The sequence below is a fragment of the Mustelus asterias genome, chromosome 12, assembly GCF_964213995.1.
Source record: "Mustelus asterias chromosome 12, sMusAst1.hap1.1, whole genome shotgun sequence".
NCBI lineage: Eukaryota > Metazoa > Chordata > Chondrichthyes > Carcharhiniformes > Triakidae > Mustelus > Mustelus asterias.
In genome coordinates this window covers 545,938-567,409 of record NC_135812.1, presented here as the reverse complement: position 1 = coordinate 567,409, position 21,472 = coordinate 545,938, and the positions used below count along the sequence as shown (strand labels likewise).

Genomic DNA, 21,472 nt, shown 5'->3' with positions numbered 1-21,472 from the left:
AGGCCCAGCAATTTCATCTCTTGTCTCTCTCAGTAATCTAGGACAGATGGCACTGGCCCTGGGAATTTGTCTATCTTAATGCTTCCTAAAACACCTAACACTTCATCCCTTGTAAACCTCTATCACTATGAATATATGGCTGAAAAGATGGTGTGAGGGGGGAAAGTTCCAGATTCCTGGGGAATAGGGACTGGTTCTGGGGAAGCTGGGACCTGTAAAAGTGGATATGTTACACCTGGGAAGGACTGGGACTGATGTCCTTGTGGGTTGGAGGGGTTGTGGGGGGAGGTATTTGCTAAAGTGGTTGGGGAGGGTTTAATATGGCAAGGGGATGGGAACCTTTGCAAGGATTCAGAGCAGGGGAAATTAAGAACAAGAGGAAAAGACAGTAAGGAGAATAAGAAAAGTGATCGGCAGAGAAATCAAGGGCCAGAGTCAGATAAGGACAGAGTGAAAAATAGTAGGGAAGGGAAAAGAAACATTAAAAGTGCCCACCTTAAGGTTTTGTATTTGAATGATCGGAGCATTCGAAACAAAATGAATGAATTAGTTGCACAATAGATGTAAAGGGGTATGATATAGTTGGCATTACGGAGACATTGCTCTCAGGTGACCAAGGACGGGAACTAAACATTGAGGGCTATTCAGTGTTTAGGAAGGGCAGACAGAAAGGAAAAGGTGGTGGAGTTGATTGTTGATTAAAGAAGATATTGATACGATATTGAGGAAAGATATTAGCATAGATGATGTGGAATCTGTATGGGTTGAGTTAAGAAACAACAAGGTGCGAAAAAAATCACTTGGGGGGTGGTATACAGACCACCAAACTGTAGTGCAAAGTTGGGAAAAGCATTAGACAGAAATCAGAGGTGCATGTGTTAAAAGGAACATCTGTGATTATGGATGACTTTAATCTGCATATAGATTGGGAGTCAAATTACTCACAACACAATAGAGGAGGAATTTCTGGAGTGCATATGGGATGGTTTTCTGGAGCAATACATTGAGGAACCAACAAGAGAACAGGCCATCCTGGATTGGTGCTGTGCAATGAGAAAGAATTAGTTGGCAATCTAGTTGTGAGAGAATCCTTGGGATGAGTGACCCATAATATTGGAATATTAGCATTAAATATTAGCATGAAATAGCATTGGAAAGAGATAGGATCAGGCAAGCTAAGAAAGTGTTTATCTGGAGTAAGGGGAAATATGAAGCCATCAGGCAGGAGATTAGAGGCGTAATTTGGAAGGAGGCATTCTCGAGGAAAAGTACCGAAGTAAGGTGGCAGATTTTCAAGGAATGTTTGTCTGGAGTTCTGCATGACAACGTTCCGATGAGACAGGGAGGTGTTGGTAGGTTACGGGAACCGTGGTGCACAAAAGCTGCGCTGAACCGAGTGAGAAAGAAAAGGAAAGCATACAAAAGGTTCAGAGAGCGAGGCGATGATAGGGATCTAGATGAGTATACGGCTTGTAGGGACTTAAGAAAGAAATTAGGAGAGCCAGAAGGGGTCACGAGAAGGCCTTGGCAGGTAAGATTAAGGAGAACCCTAAGGCGTTCTATAAATGTGAAGAGTAAAAGGATGAGATGTGAAGGAATAGGACCTATAAAAGGTGAAGGTGAGAAAGTCTGTACAGAACCGGAAGAAATAGCAGAGGTGCTTAATGAATATTTTACCTCGGTATTCACGGTGGAAAAAGACCTGGGTGGTTGTACTACACGATTGAGGCGGACTGAAAAGATTGAGTATGTGGACATTAAGAAAGAGGATGTGTTGGAAATTTTGAATAGCATCAAGATAGATAAGTCGTCGGGACCGGATGGGATGTACCCCAGGTTACTGTGGGAGGCAAGGAAAGAGATTGCAGAGCCTCTGGCGATGATCTTTGCGTCATCGATGGAGACGGGAGAGGTTCCGGAGAATTGGAGGATTGCAGATGTGGTTCCTATTTTCAAGAAAGAGAATAGGGAAAGCCCAGGAAATTACTGACTGGTGAGTCTAACCTCAGTGGTTGGTAAGTTGATGGAGAAGATCCTGAGGGACAGGATTTATGAACATTTAGAGAAGTTTAGAATGCTTAAAAGTAGTCAGCACGGCTTTGTCAAAGGTGAATCATGCCTTACGAGCCTGGTGGAGTTCTTTGAAAATGTGACTAAACACATTGACGAAGGAAAAGCGGTAGATGTGGTTTACATGGACTTCAGCAAGGCGTTCGATAAGGTCCCCCATGCAAGACTTCTCGAGAAAGTGAGAGGGCACGGGATCCAAGGGGCTGTTGCCTTGTGGATTCAGAATTGGCTTGCCTGCAAAAGGCAGAGAGTGGTTGTAGACGGGTCTTTTTCTGAATGGAGGTCGGTCACCTGTGGAGTGCCCCAGGGATCTGTTCTGGGACCCTTGCTGTTTGTCATTTTCATAAATGACCTGGATGAGGAAGTGGAGGGATGGGTTGGTAAGTTTGCCGACATCACGAAGGTTGGTGGTGTTGTGGATAGATTGGAGGGATGTCAGAAGCTGCAGCGTGACATAGATAGGATGCAAGACTGGGCGGAGAAGTGGCAGATGGACTTCAACCCGGATAAATGTGTAGTGGTCCATTTTGGCAGGTCAAATGGGATGGAGGAGTATAATATCAAGGGTAAGACTCTTAGCAGTGTAGAGGATCAGAAGGACCTTGGGGTCCGGGTCCATAGGACTCTTAAATCGGCCTCGCAGGTAGAGGAGGTGGTTAAGGTGTATGGTGTGCTGGCCTTCATCAATCGAGGGATTGAGTTTCGGAGTCGGGAGATAATGATGCAGCTTTATAAGACCCTCGTCAGACCCACTTGGAGTACTGTGCTCAGTTCTGGTTGCCTCATTACAGGAGGGATGTGAAAATGATTGAAAGGGTGCAGAGAAGATTTACAAGGATGTTGCCTGGATTGGTTGGCATGCCTTATGAGGATAGGCTGAGGGAGCTCGGTCTTTTCTCCTTGGAGAGATGAAGGATGAGAGGTGACCTGATAGAGGTGTACAAGATGTTGAGAGGTATAGATCGGGTGGATTCTTGGAGGCTTTTTCCCAGGGCTGAAATGGCTGCTACAAGAGGACACAGGTTTAAGGTGCTGGGGAGTAGTTACAGAGGAGATGTCAGGGGTAAGTTTTTCACTCAGAGGGTGGTGGGTGAGTGGAATCGGTTGCCGTCAGTGGTGGTGGAGGCAAACTCGATAGGGTCTTTTAAGAGACTTCTGGATGAGGCAGAGAGTTGGGATAAAAGGTTCTTTCTCAGAATGGCAACCGGTGACAAGTGGTGTCCCGCAGGGTTCAGTGTTGGGGCCACAGCTGTTCTCTTTATATATTAACGATCTAGATGACGGGACTGGGAGCATTCTGGCCAAGTTTGCCGATGATACAAAGATAGGTGGAGGGGCAGGTAGTATTGAGGAGGTGGGGAGGCTGCAGAAAGATTTAGACAGTTTAGGAGAGTGGTCCAAGAAGTGGCTGATGAAATTCAACGTGGGCAAGTGCGAGGTCGTACACTTTGGAAAAAAGAATAGAGGCATGGACTATTTTCTAAACGGTGACAAAATTCATAATGCTAAAGTGCAAAGGGACTTGGGAGTCCTAGTCCAGGATTCTCTAAAGGTAAACTTGCAGGTTGAGTCCGTAATTAGGAAAGCAAATGTAATGTTGTCATTTATCTCAAGAGGCTTGGAATACAAAAGCAGGGATGTACTTCTGAGGCTTTATAAAGCACTGGTTAGGCCCCATTTGGAGTACTGTGAGCAATTTTGGGCCCCACACCTCAGGAAGGACATACTGGCACTGGAGCGGGTCCAGCGGAGATTCACACGGATGATCCCAGGAATGGTAGGCCTGACATACGATGAACGTCTGAGGATCGTGGGATTATATTCATTGGAGTTTAGGAGGTTGAGGGGAGATCTGATAGAAACTTACAAGATAATGAACGGCTTAGATAGGATGGACGTAGGGAAGTTGTTTCCATTAACAGGGGAGACTAGGACGCGGGGGCACAGCCTTAGAATAAAAGGGAGTCACTTTAGAACAGAGATGAGGAGAAATTTCTTCAGCCAGAGAGTGGTGGGTCTGTGGAATTCATTGCCACAGAGGGCTGTGGAGGCCGAGACGTTGAGCGTCTTCAAGACAGAAATTGATAAATTCTTGATTTCTCGAGGAATTAAGGGCTATGGGGAGAGAGCGGGTAAATGGAGTTGAAATCAACCATGATTGAATGGTGGAGTGGACTCGATGGGCCGAATGGCCTTACTTCCGCTCCTATGTCTTATGGTCTTATGGTCTTATGTGACTTAATAGGATTGAGGGTTATAGGTAAGCCTATATATAAGCCTAGGTAGGTAGGGACATGACCGATGCAACTTGTGGGCTGAAGGGCCTGTTTGTGCTGTATTCATTCTATGTTCTATAATATGATAGAATTCTTTGTGATGTAATTAATTGTGAGACCAGGGTCCTGTCTCTCAATAAAGGTAACTATGATGGTATGAGGCATGAATTAGCCATGATGGACTGGGAAAGGCAGTGGACATGCAATGGCAGGCATTCAAAGAACGAAGAGGTGGATTCTAGAAGTTGATTATTCCTGTTTGGCGCAAGAATGGTAAGGGAATTGTAGCCAAACCATGGTTTACAAGGGAAATTAGAGATAGTATCAGATTCAAGGAAGAAGCACACAAATTGGCAAGAAAAAGCAAAAGATATGAGGATTGGGAGCAGTTTAAAATTCAGCAAAGGAGGACCAAGGGATTGATTAAGAAGGGAAAAATAGAGTACGGGGAACATAAAAACTGATGCGATTAGGCAAGAATTAGGGGGCATAAGTTGGGAACAGAAACTGTCAGAGAAAGGAACTAATGAAAAGTGGAACTTTTTCAAGGAACAAATACTGGATGTCCTTGATAGGTATGTTCCTGTCAGGCAGGGAGGAAATGGCCGAGTGAGGGAACCATGGTTCACAAAAGAGGTGGAATGTCTTGTGAAAAGGAAGAGGGAAGCTTATGTAGGGATGAGGAAACAAGGTTCAGATGGCTCGATTGAGGGTTACAAGTTAGCAAGGAATGAGCTGAAAAAGGGGCTTAGGAGAGCTAGGAGGGGACATGAGAAGTCCTTGGCGGGTCGGATCAAGGAAAACCCCAAGGCTTTTTACTCTTATGTGAGGAATAAAAGAATGACCAGGGTGAGGTTAGGGCCGGTCAAGGACAGTAGTGGGAACTTGTGTATGGAGTCAGTAGAGATAGGCGAGGTGATGAATGAATACTTTTCTTCAGTGTTCACCAAGGAGAGGGGCCATGTTTTTGAGGAAGAGAAGGTGTTACAGGCTAATAGGCTGGAGGAAATAGATGTTCAGAGGGAGGATGTCTTGGCAGTTTTGAATAAACTGAAGGTCGATAAGTCCCCTGGGCCTGATGAAATGTATCCTAGGATTCTGTGGGAGGCAAGGGATGAGATTGCAGAGCCTTTGGCGTTGATCTTTGGGTCCTCGCTGTCCACGGGGATGGTGCCAGAGGACTGGAGAATGGCGAATGTTGTTCCTCTGTTTAAGAAAGGGAATAGAAATGACCCTGGTAATTATAGACCGGTTAGTCTTACTTCGGTGGTTGGTAAATTGATGGAAAGGGTCCTTAGGGATGGGATTTATGACCATTTAGAAAGATGCGGATTAATCCGAGATAGTCAGCACGGATTCGTGAAGGGCAAGTCGTGCCTCACAAATTTGATAGAATTTTTTGAGGAGGTAACTAAGTGTGTTGATGAAGATAGGGCAGTTGATGTCATATACATGGATTTTAGTAAGGCGTTTGATAAGGTCCCCCATGGTCGGCTTATGATGAAAGTGAGGAGGTGTGGGATAGAGGGAAAGTTGGCCGATTGGATAGGTAACTGGCTGTCTGACCGAAGACAGAGGGTGGTGGTCGATGGAAAATTTTCGGATTGGAGGCAGGTTGCTAGCGGTGTGCCGCAGGGATCAGTGCTTGGTCCTCTGCTCTTTGTGATTTTTATTAATGACTTAGAGGAGGGGGCTGAAGGGTGGATCAGTAAATTTGCTGATGACACCAAGATTGGTGGAGTAGTGGATGAGCTGGAGGGCTGTTGTAGGCTGCAAAGAGACATAGATAGGATGCAAAGCTGGGCTGAAAAATGGCAAATGGAGTTTAACCCTGATAAATGTGAGGTGATTCATTTTGGTAGGACAAATTTAAATGTGGATTACAGGGTCAAAGGTAGGGTTCTGAAGACTGTGGAGGAACAGAGAGATCTTGGGGTCCATATCCACAGATCTCTAAAGGTTGCCAGTCAAGTGGATAGAGCTGTGAAGAAGGCCTATAGTGTGTTAGCTTTTATTAACAGGGGGTTGGAGTTTAAGAGCCGTGGAGTTATGCTGCAACTGTACAGGACCTTGGTGAGACCACATTTGGAATATTGTGTGCAGTTCTGGTCACCTCACTATAAGAAGGATGTGGAAGCGCTGGAAAGAGTGCAGAGGAGATTTACCAGGATGCTGCCTGGTTTGGAGGGTAGGTCATATGAGGAAAGGTTGAGGGAGCTAGGGCTGTTCTCTCTGGAGCGGAGGAGGCTGAGGGGAGACTTAATAGAGGTGTATAAAATGATGAAGGGGATAGATAGAGTGAACGTTCAAAGACTATTTCCTCGGGTGGATGGAGCTATTACAAGGGGGCATAACTATAGGGTTCGTGGTGGGAGATACAGGACGGATATCAGAGGTAGGTTCTTTACGCAGAGAGTGGTTGGGGTGTGGAATGGACTGCCTGCAGTGATAGTGGAGTCAGACACTTTAGAAACATTTAAGCGGTTATTGGATAGGCACATGGAGCACACCAGGATGATAGGGAGTGGGATAGCTTGATCTTGGTTTCAGATAAAGCTCGGCACAACATCGTGGGCCGAAGGGCCTGTTCTGTGCTGTACTGTTCTATGTTCTATGACTGTAAACGTTTCTATAGGCATGTAAAGCGAAAAAGATTGACAAAAACGAATGCAGGCCCCTTACAGTCAGAAATGGAAGAATTCATAATGGGGAATAAAGAAATGATGGAGGAACTAAATTCATACTTTGCTTCTATCTTCACAAAGGAAGACATGAATAATGTACCAGGAATTCTGTGAGAAACAAGGTTTAGTGAGGCTGAAGGAACTTAGAAATTAGAATTAGCGGAGATTTTGGGGAAATTGATGGGGTTGAAGGTGGATAAATCTCCAGGGCCTGATAATCTTCATCCCAGAGAAATTAAGGAAGTGGCCCTCATAGAATAGAAACCCTACAGTGCAGAAGGAGGCCATTCGGCCCATCGAGTCTGCACCGACCACAATCCCACCCAGGCCCTACCCCCACATATTTACCCGCTAATCCCTCTAACCTACGCATTTTAGGATTCTAAGGGGCAATTTTTAACCTGGCCAATCATCCTAACCCGCACATCTTTGGACTATGGGAGGAAACCGGAGCACCCGGAGAAACCCACGCAGACACGAGGAGAACGTGCAAACTCCACACAGACAGTGACCCGAGCCGGGAATCGAACCCGGGACCCTGGAGCTGTGAAGCAGCAGTGCTAACAACTGTGCTACCGTACCGTGCGAATATCTCTGATATTCATCAATCCTCAGTGTCCTTGCTTTCAGCTACCTGGGCCCTAAACTGTGGAAATTCCTTCTTGAACCTCTTTGACTCTCTTTCTTCTTCTGAACTTTGAAACCAATCTCTTTGACTGAACTTTTGTGTTCCTGTCCCAATACCTTCTTTTGTCGTTCTGTGTCAAAGTTTGTTTGATAAAGGTCTCATGAAGTACCTTCAGACATTTTGCTATGTAAAAGGTGCTATATAAATGCAAGTTATTGTTGCCATTCAGGTCCAGATGCTGGGAATGTTGTAGGCCTATTCAGTTTTGACCTTCATTTTATCAGTACATAACAAAGAGTTGTAGGGTGCAACATCTCTGGAACCATTTGTTGACCTCCTAGTGAAGTATACTGTGGGAAGAAGCTGCGAGGAATGATGTGTACATTACCTTCTGGAGGCACAGCCTGTTCAGGCAAAGGAAATCCAAGGTTACTTTCGGATTCTAATGATGGTGGGGGTGCTGTAAAGCTACAAATACAGAAAGATTGAATGAATCAGAATGTCAGATTAAAAACATTACTTCTCAATGAAGAGATTTGCGGTTGATGCCAAATATAGTGCTGTGTAACAACAATTTGCTGTTAAAAGTTCCAGGGCTGTCAACTATCTGTTCTTAGTACAGATACTTGGCAAATGAAATATTTATGGTGAAAAGATCATAATTAGAGAAAAAATGCATAGAAGCACGTGGGTTTATCTGATAATTAAAACAAAGTTGTAAAATCTGAGTCAACTTTACAGAAACTGATTCTTTAAAGAAAAGGTAAGAAAGCTTTGCAATGAGAATGTCGTAAATATATTTATAAGGACTTCCAGAAATCATTTGAAAAATTGTTGCATCAGAAATTAAGACTGTGAAAGAGCAAGTGGTGGTGTGAACAGAGCAACATTGGAAAGGCATTCAGCAGAAAGTTATGTTAAGTGGATGCTTTCAAGATTAGAGACCCTAGGCCATTCTCTCACCAGTTTATGCCACTAATCCATGCAAGTTTTCAGTTAGTACTTTCTACTTTAGTTGAAAAAAACTAATTGTGATAACAAATATGTAATTATTCAGCAGTTCTAGATGCTTATCTTGCCATCTATTGCAAGTAAGGGTAAACATTAGGATCGGGGAAAAGGCAAACCTGCAAGTGAAGCTGGTAGAGAGATCCTGAATTCAGGAACGGAGGAACCTCAGCTCTTGACCTCGTCCAACAGGTACGAGGTACTTGCTCCCTGTGTGGATGAGGAAAAGACTTGTAGGGAGGATGAGCTAGCCAACTACTGCACCATGGTACAGGAGGCCATTCAAGAGGGGGGAGCAAAATGACAAGTGGTAGTTGTAGGGAATTCTATAATTAGGGGGATTGATAGCATCCTTTGTAAGCAGGATCGAGAGTTCCACATGGTATGTTGACTGCCCAGTGCCAGGGTGAGGGACATCTCTGACCGGCTTGAAAGGATATTAGAGTGAGAGGGGGAGGAGCCAGTTGTTGTGGTCCACATTGGGACAAACAACATAGGCAAGACTAGGAAAGAGGATTATCAGGCATTAGGAACTAAATTAAAGAACAGGTCCTCAAGGGTTATAATCTCTGGATTACTACCCGAGCCACGTGCAAATTGGCATAGGGATGAGAAAATTAGGAAAGTGACCATGTGGCTAAAGGAGTGGTGCAAGAAAGAGGGGTTCCATTTCATGGGGCATTGACATCCGCATTGGAACAGGAGGGATCTGTACTGTTAAGACGGGGGTCTTCACCCGAACCGATTTGGGACCAGTGTCCTAGCAGAAAGGATAAATAGGATGGTCACAATGACTTTAAACTAGCAAGTGAGGGGGGAGTTTAACAGGCAGGGTCAGTCTAACGACCATCAGAGAGTAATAAAGGATGTCAAAACGTATGCAAAATGTGGTGCACAAGAAAATTCTGCAAGGGAAAGACAATCCAGTGGGACATATTTAAAAGCATTGTACCTAAATGCATGCAGGAATAAGATCAATGAATTGACAGAACAAATAGAAACATATGGGTATGATTTGATGGGAATTACTGAAACATGGTTACAGGAGGACAGGGACTGGGAGTTGAATGTCCAAGGATACTCAGTATTCCGAAAGATAGACAAGATGGGACAGGAGGTGGAGTTACTTGATTGATTAAAGATGACATTAAGGCTGTATTAAGAAACGACATTGGCACTAAGAACAAAGAACAAAGAAAAGTACAGCACAGGAATGGGCCATTCGGCCCTCCAAGTCTGTGTCGATCATGACGCCCAAAAAAAAACCTTCTGCCCTTACTCCTTAAGGTCCGTATGCCTCTATTCCCTTCATATTCATGCACCTATCCAGATACCTCTTAAAAGTTGTTAATGTGCCTGCTTCCACCACCTCCTCTGGCAGCGCGTTCCAGGCACCCACCACTTTGTGTGAAAAGCTTCCCCCGCACATCTCCCTTCAACTTTCCCCTCTTCACCTTGAACGTGTGCCCCCTTGTGATTGACACTTCCACCCTGTGGAAAAAGCCTCTAACTATCCACTCTGTCTATGCCTCACATAACTTTGTAGACCTCTACCAGGTCTCCCTTTAGCCTCCGTCTTTCCAGTGAAAACAACCGTAGTTTATTCAACCTCTCCACATAGACAACGCCCTCGAGACCAGGCAACATCCTGGTGAACCTTCTTTGCACTCTCTCCAAAGATTCCACGTCCTTCTGATAGTGTGGTGACCAGAACTGCACACAATACTCCAAATGCGGCCAAACCAAGGTTTTATATAGCTGCAACATGATTTCCCAGCTCTTGTGCTCAATGCCCCAGCTGATGAAGGCAAGCATCCATAGGCCTTCTTAATCACCTTGGCCACTTATGTTGCCGCTTTAAGGGAACTGAGGACCTGCATGCTCAGATCCCTCTGTATGTTAATGTTCCTAAGGGTTCTGCCATTTACAGTATAATTCACACCTAAATTTGATCCTCCAAAATGCTTCACCTCTCATTTGTCTGGATTAAACTCCACCTGCCATTTCTGTGCCCAAGTCTCCAATCTATCTATATCCTGTTGTATCCTCTGACAACCCTTGGTACTATCAGCAACTCCCTAAGGTCCAACATACAAAGAACAACAAAAGAACAAAGAACAATACAGCACAGGAACAGGCCCTTCGGCCCTCCAAGCCCGCGCCGCTCCCCGGTCCAGGATTGAATCCTGAATCCAGGATCCCCGCCCAATTTTCCAGCCTATCTACATCCTAATATCCTATCCACCGAGCTGTCCCTCACAGCTACGATGCTTTGTTCATCACAACCTATTAACTCACCCCCACCCCCCCATTCCAGACCATGTGATCTCCAGGGAGAGGCGAAAACCCAGAGTGAAAACCCCAGGGCCAATATGGGGGAAAAGAAATCTGGGAAATTCCTCTCCGACCCCCTGTGGCGATCGAAACGAGTCCAGGAGATCACACTGGCCCTGATCAGAAAATGCTTCCCAACCCTATTCATTTCCACTTCTGCTTTACGAAAAACATCTGAATTCCCTGCCCCCGAGACAGGTTCCCAACTATCCGCAGTCTCGCTCTGTACTGGCACCAGCAAGATGATCATAGAATGAAGCCTTGAAACGAGAAACAAAGAACAATTAGCCCGCGCCGCTCCCTGGTCCAAACTAGACCACTCTTTTGTATACCTCCATTCCCACTCCGTTCATATAGCTGTCTAGATAAGTCTTAAACGTTCCCAGTGTGTCCGCCTCCACCACCTTGCCCGGCAACACATTCCAGGCCCCCACGACCCTCTGTGTAAAATATGTCCTTCTGATATCTGTGTTAAACCTTCCCCCCTTCACCTTGAACCTATGACCCCTCGTGAACGTCACCACCGACCCGGGGAAAAGCTTCCCACCATTCACCCTATCTATGCCTTTCATAATTTTATACACCTCTATTAAGTCTCCCCTCATCCTCCGTCTTTCCAGGGAGAACAACCCCAGTTTCCCCAATCTCTCCTCATAACCAAGCCCCTCCATACCAGGCAACATCCTGGTAAACCTCCTCTGTACTCTCTCCAAGGCCTCCACGTCCTTCTGGTAGTGTGGCGACCAGAACTGGACGCAGTATTCCAAATGCGGCCGAACCAACGTTCTATACATCTGCAACATCAGACCCCAACTTTTATACTCTATGCCCCGTCCTATAAAGGCAAGCATGCCATATGCCTTCTTCACCACCTGTGACGTCACCTTCAAAGATCTGTGGACTTGCACACCCAGGTCCCTCTGCGTCTCTACACCCTTTATGGTTCTTCCATTTATCGTGTAGCTCCTCCCTACATTATTCCCAACATGTTGAATCAATCTGGGTAGAAATAAAAAACATCTTGGTAGGAGTAATTTACAGGCCCCGAGCAATACTTCAAAAGTGGGGCACAACATAAACCAAGAAATAATGAGGGCTTGTGAGAAGGGCACTTCGGTAATGATGGGTGATTTTAACATGCATATTGACTGGATTAATCAAATTGGCAAAGGAGCCTCGAGGGAGATTTCATAGAGTTGCGAGGCTGTGTAGATTTAAATTGAGATGAGTAAAGTAAAAGAAGACCAATGTTTCTTCTTATGGGGCAATCTAGAACAAGAGGTCACAGGGATAGGTTGAGAGGTGGTAGATTAAAAACTGCATAAGGTAAAGGTGGTGCACGGTGTTATGGGTAATGTATTAGCATGGATAGAGGATTGGTTAACTAACAGAAAGCAAAGAATGGGGGTAAATGGGTTTTTTTATGGTTGGTGATCAGTGATTAGTGGTGTGCCTCAGGGATCAGTGTTGGGACCGCAATTGTTTACAATATACATAGATGATTTGGAGTTGGGGACCAAGTGTAGTGTGTCAAAATTTGCACATGACACTAAAATGAGGGGCAGAGCAAAGTGTGCAGAGGATGCTGAAAGTCTGCAAAGGGATATAGATGGTTGAACTGAGTGGGCAAGGGTCTGGCAGTTGGAGTACAATGCTGGTAAATGTGAAGTCATCCATTTTAGTAGGAACATAGAAAAACTACAGCACAAACAGGCCCTTCGGCCCACAAGTTGTGCCGAACACATCCCCAAATTCTAGATCTACCTATAACCCTCCATCCTATTAAGCTCCATGTACTCATCCAGGAGTCTCTTAAAAGACCCTATTGAGTTCGCCTCCACCACCACTGACGGCAGCCGATTCCACTTGCCCACCACCCTCTGTGTGAAAAACTTACCCCTAACATCTCCCCTGTACCTACCCCCCAGCACCTTAAACCTGTGTCCTCTCGTAGCAGACATTTCCACCCTGGGAAAAGCCTCTGACAGTCCACCTGATCTATGCCTCTCAACATCTTATACACCTCTATTAGGTCTCCTCTCATCCTTCGTCTCTCCAAGGAGAAAAGACCGAGCTCCCTCAGCCTATCCTCATAAGGCATGCCACTCAATCCAAGCAACATCCTTGTAAATCTCCTCTGCACCCTTTCAATCTTTTCCACATCCTTCCTATCGTGAGGCGACCAGAACTGAGCACAGTTATTGGATAGGCACATGGAGCACACCAGGATGATAGGGAGTGGGATAGCTTGATCTTGGTTTCAGATAAAGCTCGGCACAACATCGTGGGCCGAAGGGCCTGTTCTGTGCTGTACTGTTCTATGTTCTATGTTCTACTCCAAGTGGGGTCTAACGAGGGTCTTATATAGCCGCATCATTATCCCCGGACTCCTAAACTCAATCCCTCGATTGATAAAGGCCAGCACACCATACGCCTTCTTAACCACCTCCTCCACCTGCAGGGCCGATTTTAGAGTCCTATGGACCCGGACCCCAAGGCCCTTCTGATCCTCTACCGTACTAAGAGTCTTTCCCTTGATATTGTACTCCTTCATCCCATTTGTCCTACCAAAATGGACCACGACGCATTTATCTGGGTTGAAGTCCATCTGCCACTTGTCCGCCCAGTCTTGCATCCTATCTATATCCCTCTGTAACTTCTGACATCCCTCCAGACTATCCACAACCCCACCAACCTTCGTGTCGTCGGCAAACTTACCAACCCATCCCTCCGCTTCCTCATCCAGGTCATTTATGAAAATGACAAACACCAAGGGTCCCAGAACAGATCCCTGGGGCACACAACTGGTGACCGACCTCCATAACAGCAAAACAGCAAAATAACAGCAAAATTAACTATTGTTTAAATGGTAAAACATTGCAGCATGCTGCTGTGCAGAGGGACCTGGGTGCCCTTGTGCACGAATCACAAAATGTTGGTCTGCAGGTGCAGCAGGTAAGTAAGGAAGCAAATGGAATTTTGTCCTTCATTGCTAGAGGGATGGAGTTTAAAAACAGGGAGATTATGTTGCAGCTGTATAAGGTGCTGGTGAGGTCACACCTGGAGTACTGTGTACAGTTTTGGTCTCATTACTCGAAAAAGGATTGTTGTTGTTCGTCCATCGTCATCGATGAGGACCTCAACCATTAATCATTATGAGGCTGGATGCGGTGTGTCCGAAGATGACTGATCAGGCCAATTCGGGCACGGAATGTCCAGGCACATATTGGGCAAACTTGTGTCGGCGCTGTAATTGTTGCGCTGGTGGCTCTGAACTTGTGCAGCTCGTGCTTAAATTGTGCTTCAGCATTGCACCTTGCTTCATAAGCTTGACAGCCCTTGTGGATGAGGCAGCGCCAGGTAGGGCGGTTTTGTGCCAGCGTTTCCCAGGTGGTCGTGTCTATGTCAAGCGACTTCAGGGAGGCCTTGAATGTGTCTTTGTAATGTTTCTTCTGCCCTCCATGCGAGCGTCTTCAGCAGAGAGTTCCCCAAAAAGGAGCTGCTTGGGTATGCGTTCGTCCGGCATACGGATGACATGACCTGCCCACCGGGTCTGTGCTCTCATCAGCAGTGTGTGGACTGATGGTAGACTTGCTCTAGAGAGAACTTCAGTGTCTGGTACTTTGTCTTGCCACCTGATGCATAATATTCTGCGAAGACAAGTCATGTGGAAATGATTGAGTTGTCTTGCATGCCTTCGATACACAGTCCACGTTTCACAGGCATACAGGAGGGTAGTGAGTACCATGGCGCTGTAGACCTTCAGTTTTGTTGCTGATTCCTCGACATTCCCATACAGCGCAACGCAGTCTACCGAAAGCAGAACTTGCCTTTGCTATTCTGCAGTTAACTTCTGTGTCAATAGTCACTGCTCCGGAGAGGGTGCTGCCAAGCTAAGTGAACTGGTCCACTGCCTGTAGTTTCTGCCCTTTGATTGTGATTATGGGTTCTGTGTACGGTGCATGAGGAGCAGGCTGGTGCATGACTTCGGTCTTTTTAATGTTGATGGTGAGTCCAAAGTTGTCACAAGCCGTGGAAAATTTGTCCATACCGACTTGCATCTCTGGCTCTGAGCCAGTATGTGGAGATGCCGGCGTTGGACTGGGGTAAACACAGTAAGAAGTCTAACAACACCATGTTAAAGTCCAACAGGTTTATTTGGTAGCAAAAGCCTTTCGGAACAGGCTGTTCCTTTGTCAGGTGGGTGGGAGTTCTGATCACAAACAGGGCACAAAGACACAAACTCAATTTACATGAATAATGATTGGAATGTGAGTCTTTACAGCTAATCAAGTCTTAAAGGTACAGACAATGTGCGTGGAGGGAGCATTAAGCACAGGTTAAAGAGATGTGTATTGTCTCCAGACAGGACAGCTAGTGAGATTTTGCACATTCAGGCAAGTTGTGGGGGTTACAGATGGTGTGACATGAACCCAAGATCCCGGTTTAGGCCATCCTCATGTGTGCGGAACTTGGCTATCAGTCTCTGTTCAGCGGCTCTGCGCTGTCGTGTGTCGTGAAGGCCGCCTTACATAAGAACATAAGAACATAAGAAATAGGAGCAGGAGTAGGCCATCTAGCCCCTCGAGCCTGCCCCGCCATTCAATAAGATCATGGCTGATCTGACGTGGATCAGTACCACTTACCCGCCTGATCCCCATAACCCTTAATTCCCTTACCGCTCAGGAATCCATCCATCCGCGCCTTGGAGAACGCTTACCCGGAGATCAGAGGCTGAATGCCCGTGAACGCTGAAGTGCTCCCCAACAGGACGAGAATAGTCTTGCCTGGTGATTGTCGAGCAGTGTTCATCCGTTGTCGTAGCGTCTGCATGGTTTCCCCAATGTACCATGCCTCAGGACATCCTTTCCTGCAGCGTGACAGGAAGACAATGTTGGCCGAGTTGCAAGAGTGTGTACCGTGTACCTGGTGTTCTCGCGTGAGATGATGGCATCCGTGTCGATGATCCGGCACGTCTTGGGAAAACCAAGACCTGTTTGTGATCAGAACTCCCACCCACCTGACGAAGGAACAGCCTGTTCTGAAAGCTAGTGGCTTTTGCTACCAAATAAACCTGTTGGACTTTAACCTGGTGTTGTTAGACTTCTTTCTGAGCCAGTATACAGGGCGCAGTCATTGGCAAAGAAGAAGTCTCTCAGAACAGACTCCTTCAATTTGGTAATAGCTTGAAGTCTCCTCAGGTTGATGAGCTTCCCATCCACTCTGTACTTAAGGCTGATCCCAGCAACACTGTCCTGGAAGGCATCATTCAGCATGGCAGTAAACATCATGCTGAACAGTGTGGGTGCGAGCACACAGCCCTGTTTGACACCACTGATGACTGGGAATGCCTCAGAGGATTCTCCACCGTCCAGTACTCTGGCCATCATGCCATCGTGGAACTGGCGTACCATCTGAATGAATTTGGGGGGGCAGCCGAACTTTGACATGATCCTCCACAGGCCTTGTCGGCTGACAGTGTCGAAGGCTTTCGCGAGGTCAACAAAAATTGTGCAGAGCTCGCGATTCTGTTCCTGACACTTCTCCTGAAGTTGGTGCGCGGCAAAAATCATGTCAATAGTCCCGCGACCTTTGCGGAAGCCACACTGTGACTCTGGAAGCAGGCCCAGCTCCAGATGAATAACCAGATGATTCAGCAGGACTGTTGCGAGGGTTTTTCCTGCGATGGAAAGCAGCGAAATTCCTTGATGGTTGTCGCATATTTGCCGATTGCCCTTCCTCTTGTAGAGGTGTATGATGGAAGCATCTTTAAGTTCCTGAGGAATGGATCCTTGCTTCCAAAAGGACTGGAACAACTCGGTGAGCTTCTTGATAAGTACAGGACCAGCAGCTTTGTAGATCTCTGCGGGTATGGCGTCTGCCCCTGGGGCTTTGCCACTAGATAGCTGGCTAACAGCTTTTGTGACTTCGGCTACTACCGGTGGGTCATCCATGGCGCTGTTGATATCGACCTGGGAAATCCTGTCTATTGCCTCATCGCTAATAGATGACGGTCAGTTGAGGATAGCTTCAAAGTGTTCAGCCCATCTCTGCAGGATCTGAGCCCTCTCTATAATGAGAGTTGTACCATCTGTACTCGAGGTGGGGGGGGGAACTCCCGAGAGATTGATGTCCGTAGAGAGTGTTGAGGGCTTCATAGAACCGTTTCAAGTCGTTTATGTCAGCGTATCCCTGTATTTCATCTGCCTTGGCGCTCAGTCAGGCATCCTGCATTTTACGCAGTTTATTCCAGACTGTCCTGCGAGCACTGGTAAAGGCGTTTTTGAGAAAGGATATACTGGGACTGGAGGGGGTACAGAGGAGATTCACTAAGTTGATTCCGGAGTTGAGAGGGTTGGCTTATGAGGAGAGAGTGAGTAGACTGGAGCTATACTCATTGGAATTCAGAAGAATGAGGGGGATCTTATAGAAGCATATAAGATTATGAAGGGAATAGATAAGATAGAAGCAGGGAGATTGTTTCCACTGGCAGGTGAAACTAGAACTTGGAGGCATGGTCTCAAAATAAGGGGGAGCAGATTTAGGACTGAGTTGAGGAGGAACTTCTTCATTCAAAAGGTTGTGAATGTGTAGAATTCCCTGCCCAGTGAAGCAGTTGAGGCTACCTCATTGAATACTTTTAAGACAAGGATAGATAGATTTTTGAACAGTAAAGAAAGTAAGGGTTATGGTGAGCAGACGGGTAAGTGGAGCAGAGTCCACGAAAAGATCAGCCATGATCTTATTGAATGGTGGAGCAGGCTCGAAGGGCCAGATGGCCCATTCCTGCTCCTAGTTCTTATGTTCTTATGAGATGAGGAGGAACTACTTCTTACAGAGGGTGGTGAATTTGTGGAACTCGCTGCCCCATAGCGCGGTGGAGTCTGAAATGTTGAATAGTTTCAAGAGGGAGATTGACATATTTCTAATTTAAAAAAGGAAAAGAGGGATATGGGGAACAGGTAGGGAGGTGGATTTGAGACCAGGGAGAGATCAGCCATGATTTGATCGAATGGCGGAGCAGGCTTGAAGGGCTGAATTTGCCTACTCTGCTCCTAATTGCTGTGTTCCTATGAATTCCTTCATTTTCTCACCATCCTATGGAATGGTATGGGCATAGTGCAGACGTGTCTCTACAAAGACAAAGGGTGGTAATGCCAAATCTGGAGCACCCTGGTTTTCCAGATGCTTACAGGTCAAGATAAAGCAGAAAAAGAAAGCTCATGATAGTGTCACAAAATAGTAGGATGTTATTAAATGAATGTATTTCTTTTTGCATAGGTAAAAACAAACAAGCATGTATTCTGACAACCATTTCTGGCCAACACCTAAGAAAAAGAAAATAATAGGGAACAGGGTGTTGTTTGCAATTAATACAATTAGCAGTCAGAGTGCTGTGAGCCTGGAAGCAATTTAGATACAGAAGAGGTATTGAATAAGCAGCAGCAAGAGAGAGCAGCATCGAAACCCAGGAACCAGTTCAGCCAGAGATTAGGGACTAAAGGCAGCAGTCCAGCAGGGGAGGAGGGCAGCCATCCTCTGGAAATAGCTCAGCTAGAGATGAAGTGCAGAAGGCAAAAGTTAGTCTGTGCAAAAGATCATTTTCTTCAGTGAATCAAAGACCATTTCCAAGTCCTGGTCACTTAAGCTGTCTGGTGTGATAGTCTGACGGTACTGTGCCTTTAAGAAATATATTTAAATCATATTTCTCGGCAGGATTTTGTTGGCACTGTGTCGGCTGCAGCTGGGGAATGAGCCCGGTCAGGTCGTCAAAGTTTCGGTAGGGGAACATGTGGCAAATAGTGACCACAATTCTGTTAGCTTTAGGATAGTGATGGAAAAGGATGAGTGGTGTCCCAAGGGTAAGGTGTTGGATTGGGGGAAGGCTAACTTTAGTGGGATTAGGCAGAAATTGGCAGCTCTTGATTGGGAGAGGCTGTTTGAGGGTAAATCCACAACTGGCATGTGGGAGTCTTTTAAGGAACAGTTGTTAGGGCTACAGGACAGGCATGTGCCTGTAAAAAAGGATAGGAAGGGTAGGATTCGAGAACCGTGGATAACCAGGGAAATTGAGGGACTGGTCAAAAAGAAAAGAGAGGCGTATGTTAGGTCCAGGCAGCTAAAAACGGAGGGAGCTCTGTAGGAGTACAAAGAAAGTAGGAAAGAACTCAAACGGGGAATTAGAAGGGCAAAAAGGGGTCACGAAATGTCCTTGGCAGACAGGATTAAGGAGAATCCCAAGGCATTTTATTCATACGTTAGGAACAAAAGGGTTGTCAGGGAAAAAATTGGACCTCTCAGGGACAAAAGTGGGGAATTATGCTTGGAGCCCAAAGAAGTTGGGGAGATCCTAAATGAATACTTTGCGTCGGTATTCACAAAGGAGAGGGATGTGTTGACTGGGAGTGTCTCGGAGGGGAGTGTTGAACCGTTGGAGAAAATCTCCATTACAAAGGAGGAAGTGTTAGGTTTGTTAGAGAATATAAAGACTGACAAATCCCCAGGGCCTGATGGAATCTATCCAAGGCTGCTCAGGGCGACGAGAGATGAAATCGCTGGGGGGCCTCTGACGCAAATCTTTGTCTCGTCACTGGACGCAGGTGAGGTCCCAGAGGACTGGAGGATAGCTAATGTGGTCCCGTTATTTAAGAAGGGTAGGAAGGATAACCCGGGTAATTATAGACTGGTGAGCTTGACGTCCGTGGTGGGGAAGTTGTTGGAGAAGATTCTTAGAGATAGGATGTATGTGCATTTAGAAAGGAATAAACTCATTAACGATAGTCAGCATGGTTTTGTGAGAGGGAGGTCATGCCTCACTAACCTGGTGGAGTTTTTTGAAGAAGTGACCAGAATGGTTGATGAGGGAAGGGCCGTGGATGTCGTCTATATGGACTTTAGTAAAGCGTTTGACAAAGTCCCTCATGGTAGGCTGGTGAAAAAGGTTGGATCTCATGGGATAAAGGGGGAGGTGGCTAGATGGGTGGAGAACTGGCTTGGTCACAGAAGACAGAGGGTGGTAGTGGAAGGGTCTTTTTCTGGCTGGAGGCCTGTGACTAGTGGTGTTCCGCAGGGCTCTGTATTGGGACCTCTGCTGTTTGTGATTTATATAAATGATCTGGAAGAAGGTGTAACTGGGGTGATCAGTAAGTTTGCGGACGACACAAAATTTGCAGGACTTGCAGATAGTGAGGAGCATTGTCAGAAGCTACAGAAGGATATAGATAGGCTGGAAATTTGGGCAAAGAAATGGCAGATGGAGTTCAATCCAGATAAATGCGAAGTGATGCATTTTGGTAGAAATAATGTAGGGAGGAGCTATACGATAAATGGCAGAACCATAAAGGGTGTAGATACGCAGAGGGACCTGGGTGTGCAAGTCCACAGATCCTTGAAGGTGACGTCACAGGTGGAGGTGGTGGTGAAGAAGGCATATGGCATGCTTGCCTTTATAGGACGGGGCATAGAGTATAAAAGTTGGGGTCTGATGTTGCAGATGTATAGAACGTTGGTTCGGCCGCATTTGGAATACTGCGTCCAGTTCTGGTCGCCACACTACCAGAAGGACGTGGAGGCTTTGGAGAGAGTACAGAGGAGGTTTACCAGGATGTTGCCTGGTATGGAGGGGCTTAGTTATGAGGAGAGATTGGGTAAACTGGGGTTGTTCTCCCTGGAAAGACGGAGGATGAGGGGAGACTTAATAGAGGTGTATAAAATTATGAAAGGCATAGATAGGGTGAACGGTGGGAAGCTTTTCCCCAGGTCGGTGGTGATGTTCACGAGGGGGTCATAGGTTCAAGGTGAAGGGGGGGAGGTTTAACACAGATATCAGAAGGACATATTTTACACAGAGGGTGGTGGGGGCCTGGAATGCGCTGCCAGGCAAGGTGGTGGAGGCGGACACACTGGGAACGTTTAAGACTTATCTAGACAGCCATATGAACGGAGTGGGAATGGAGGGATACAAAAGAAAGGTCTAGTTTGGACCAGGGAGGGGCGTGGGCTTGGAGGGCCGAAGGGCCTGTTCCTGTGCTGTATTGTTCTTTGTTCTTTGATGTCCTCTAATTGTTACTCAAGCAATATAATGGATATCATGCTGATTTTAATCTGAACTAATGCAGGGTCCTGTGGTTTTTATTGCCCCTTGGGATTGCTGAATGGAGCTTGATTGAGGATGATTGACAGGTCAGGTGATATGCCTGGGGACAGCTTTTTATTTTTATAGAGTATTCCAAGTTTTTAATTTTGTTTCAGTTGCTGCCAGAAGCTGGTAGAAGATGACAGTGTCTCTCTCTCTCTCTCTCTCTACAGAGGCTTTTTGAAAGTTCCAAGTTGTGGAGCCTCAGCAAATTGATCCAACATTAAAGGACTAATTCACAGCAGTATAAAAGTGAAGATCCAGCATCATGTGAGCATACTTGCTTTTTGTGTGAGGATGAGAGAAGGGTGTATGTCTGTGGCCTGGTGATTGACTT

At 46.1% G+C, this 21,472-nt stretch overlaps 1 protein-coding gene across 2 annotated transcripts in view; it reads right to left on the bottom strand.

Moving 5' to 3' along the window:
• Positions 1-21,472, bottom strand: part of LOC144501160 (uncharacterized) — a 192,244-nt gene that overhangs the window by 48,620 nt on the left and 122,152 nt on the right. For both annotated transcript variants that reach the window (XM_078224566.1, XM_078224567.1), the window contains exon 16: positions 8,047-8,126. In XM_078224566.1, the coding sequence (XP_078080692.1) occupies positions 8,047-8,126 (80 nt within the window). The remainder of the gene's footprint in view (positions 1-8,046; positions 8,127-21,472) is intronic.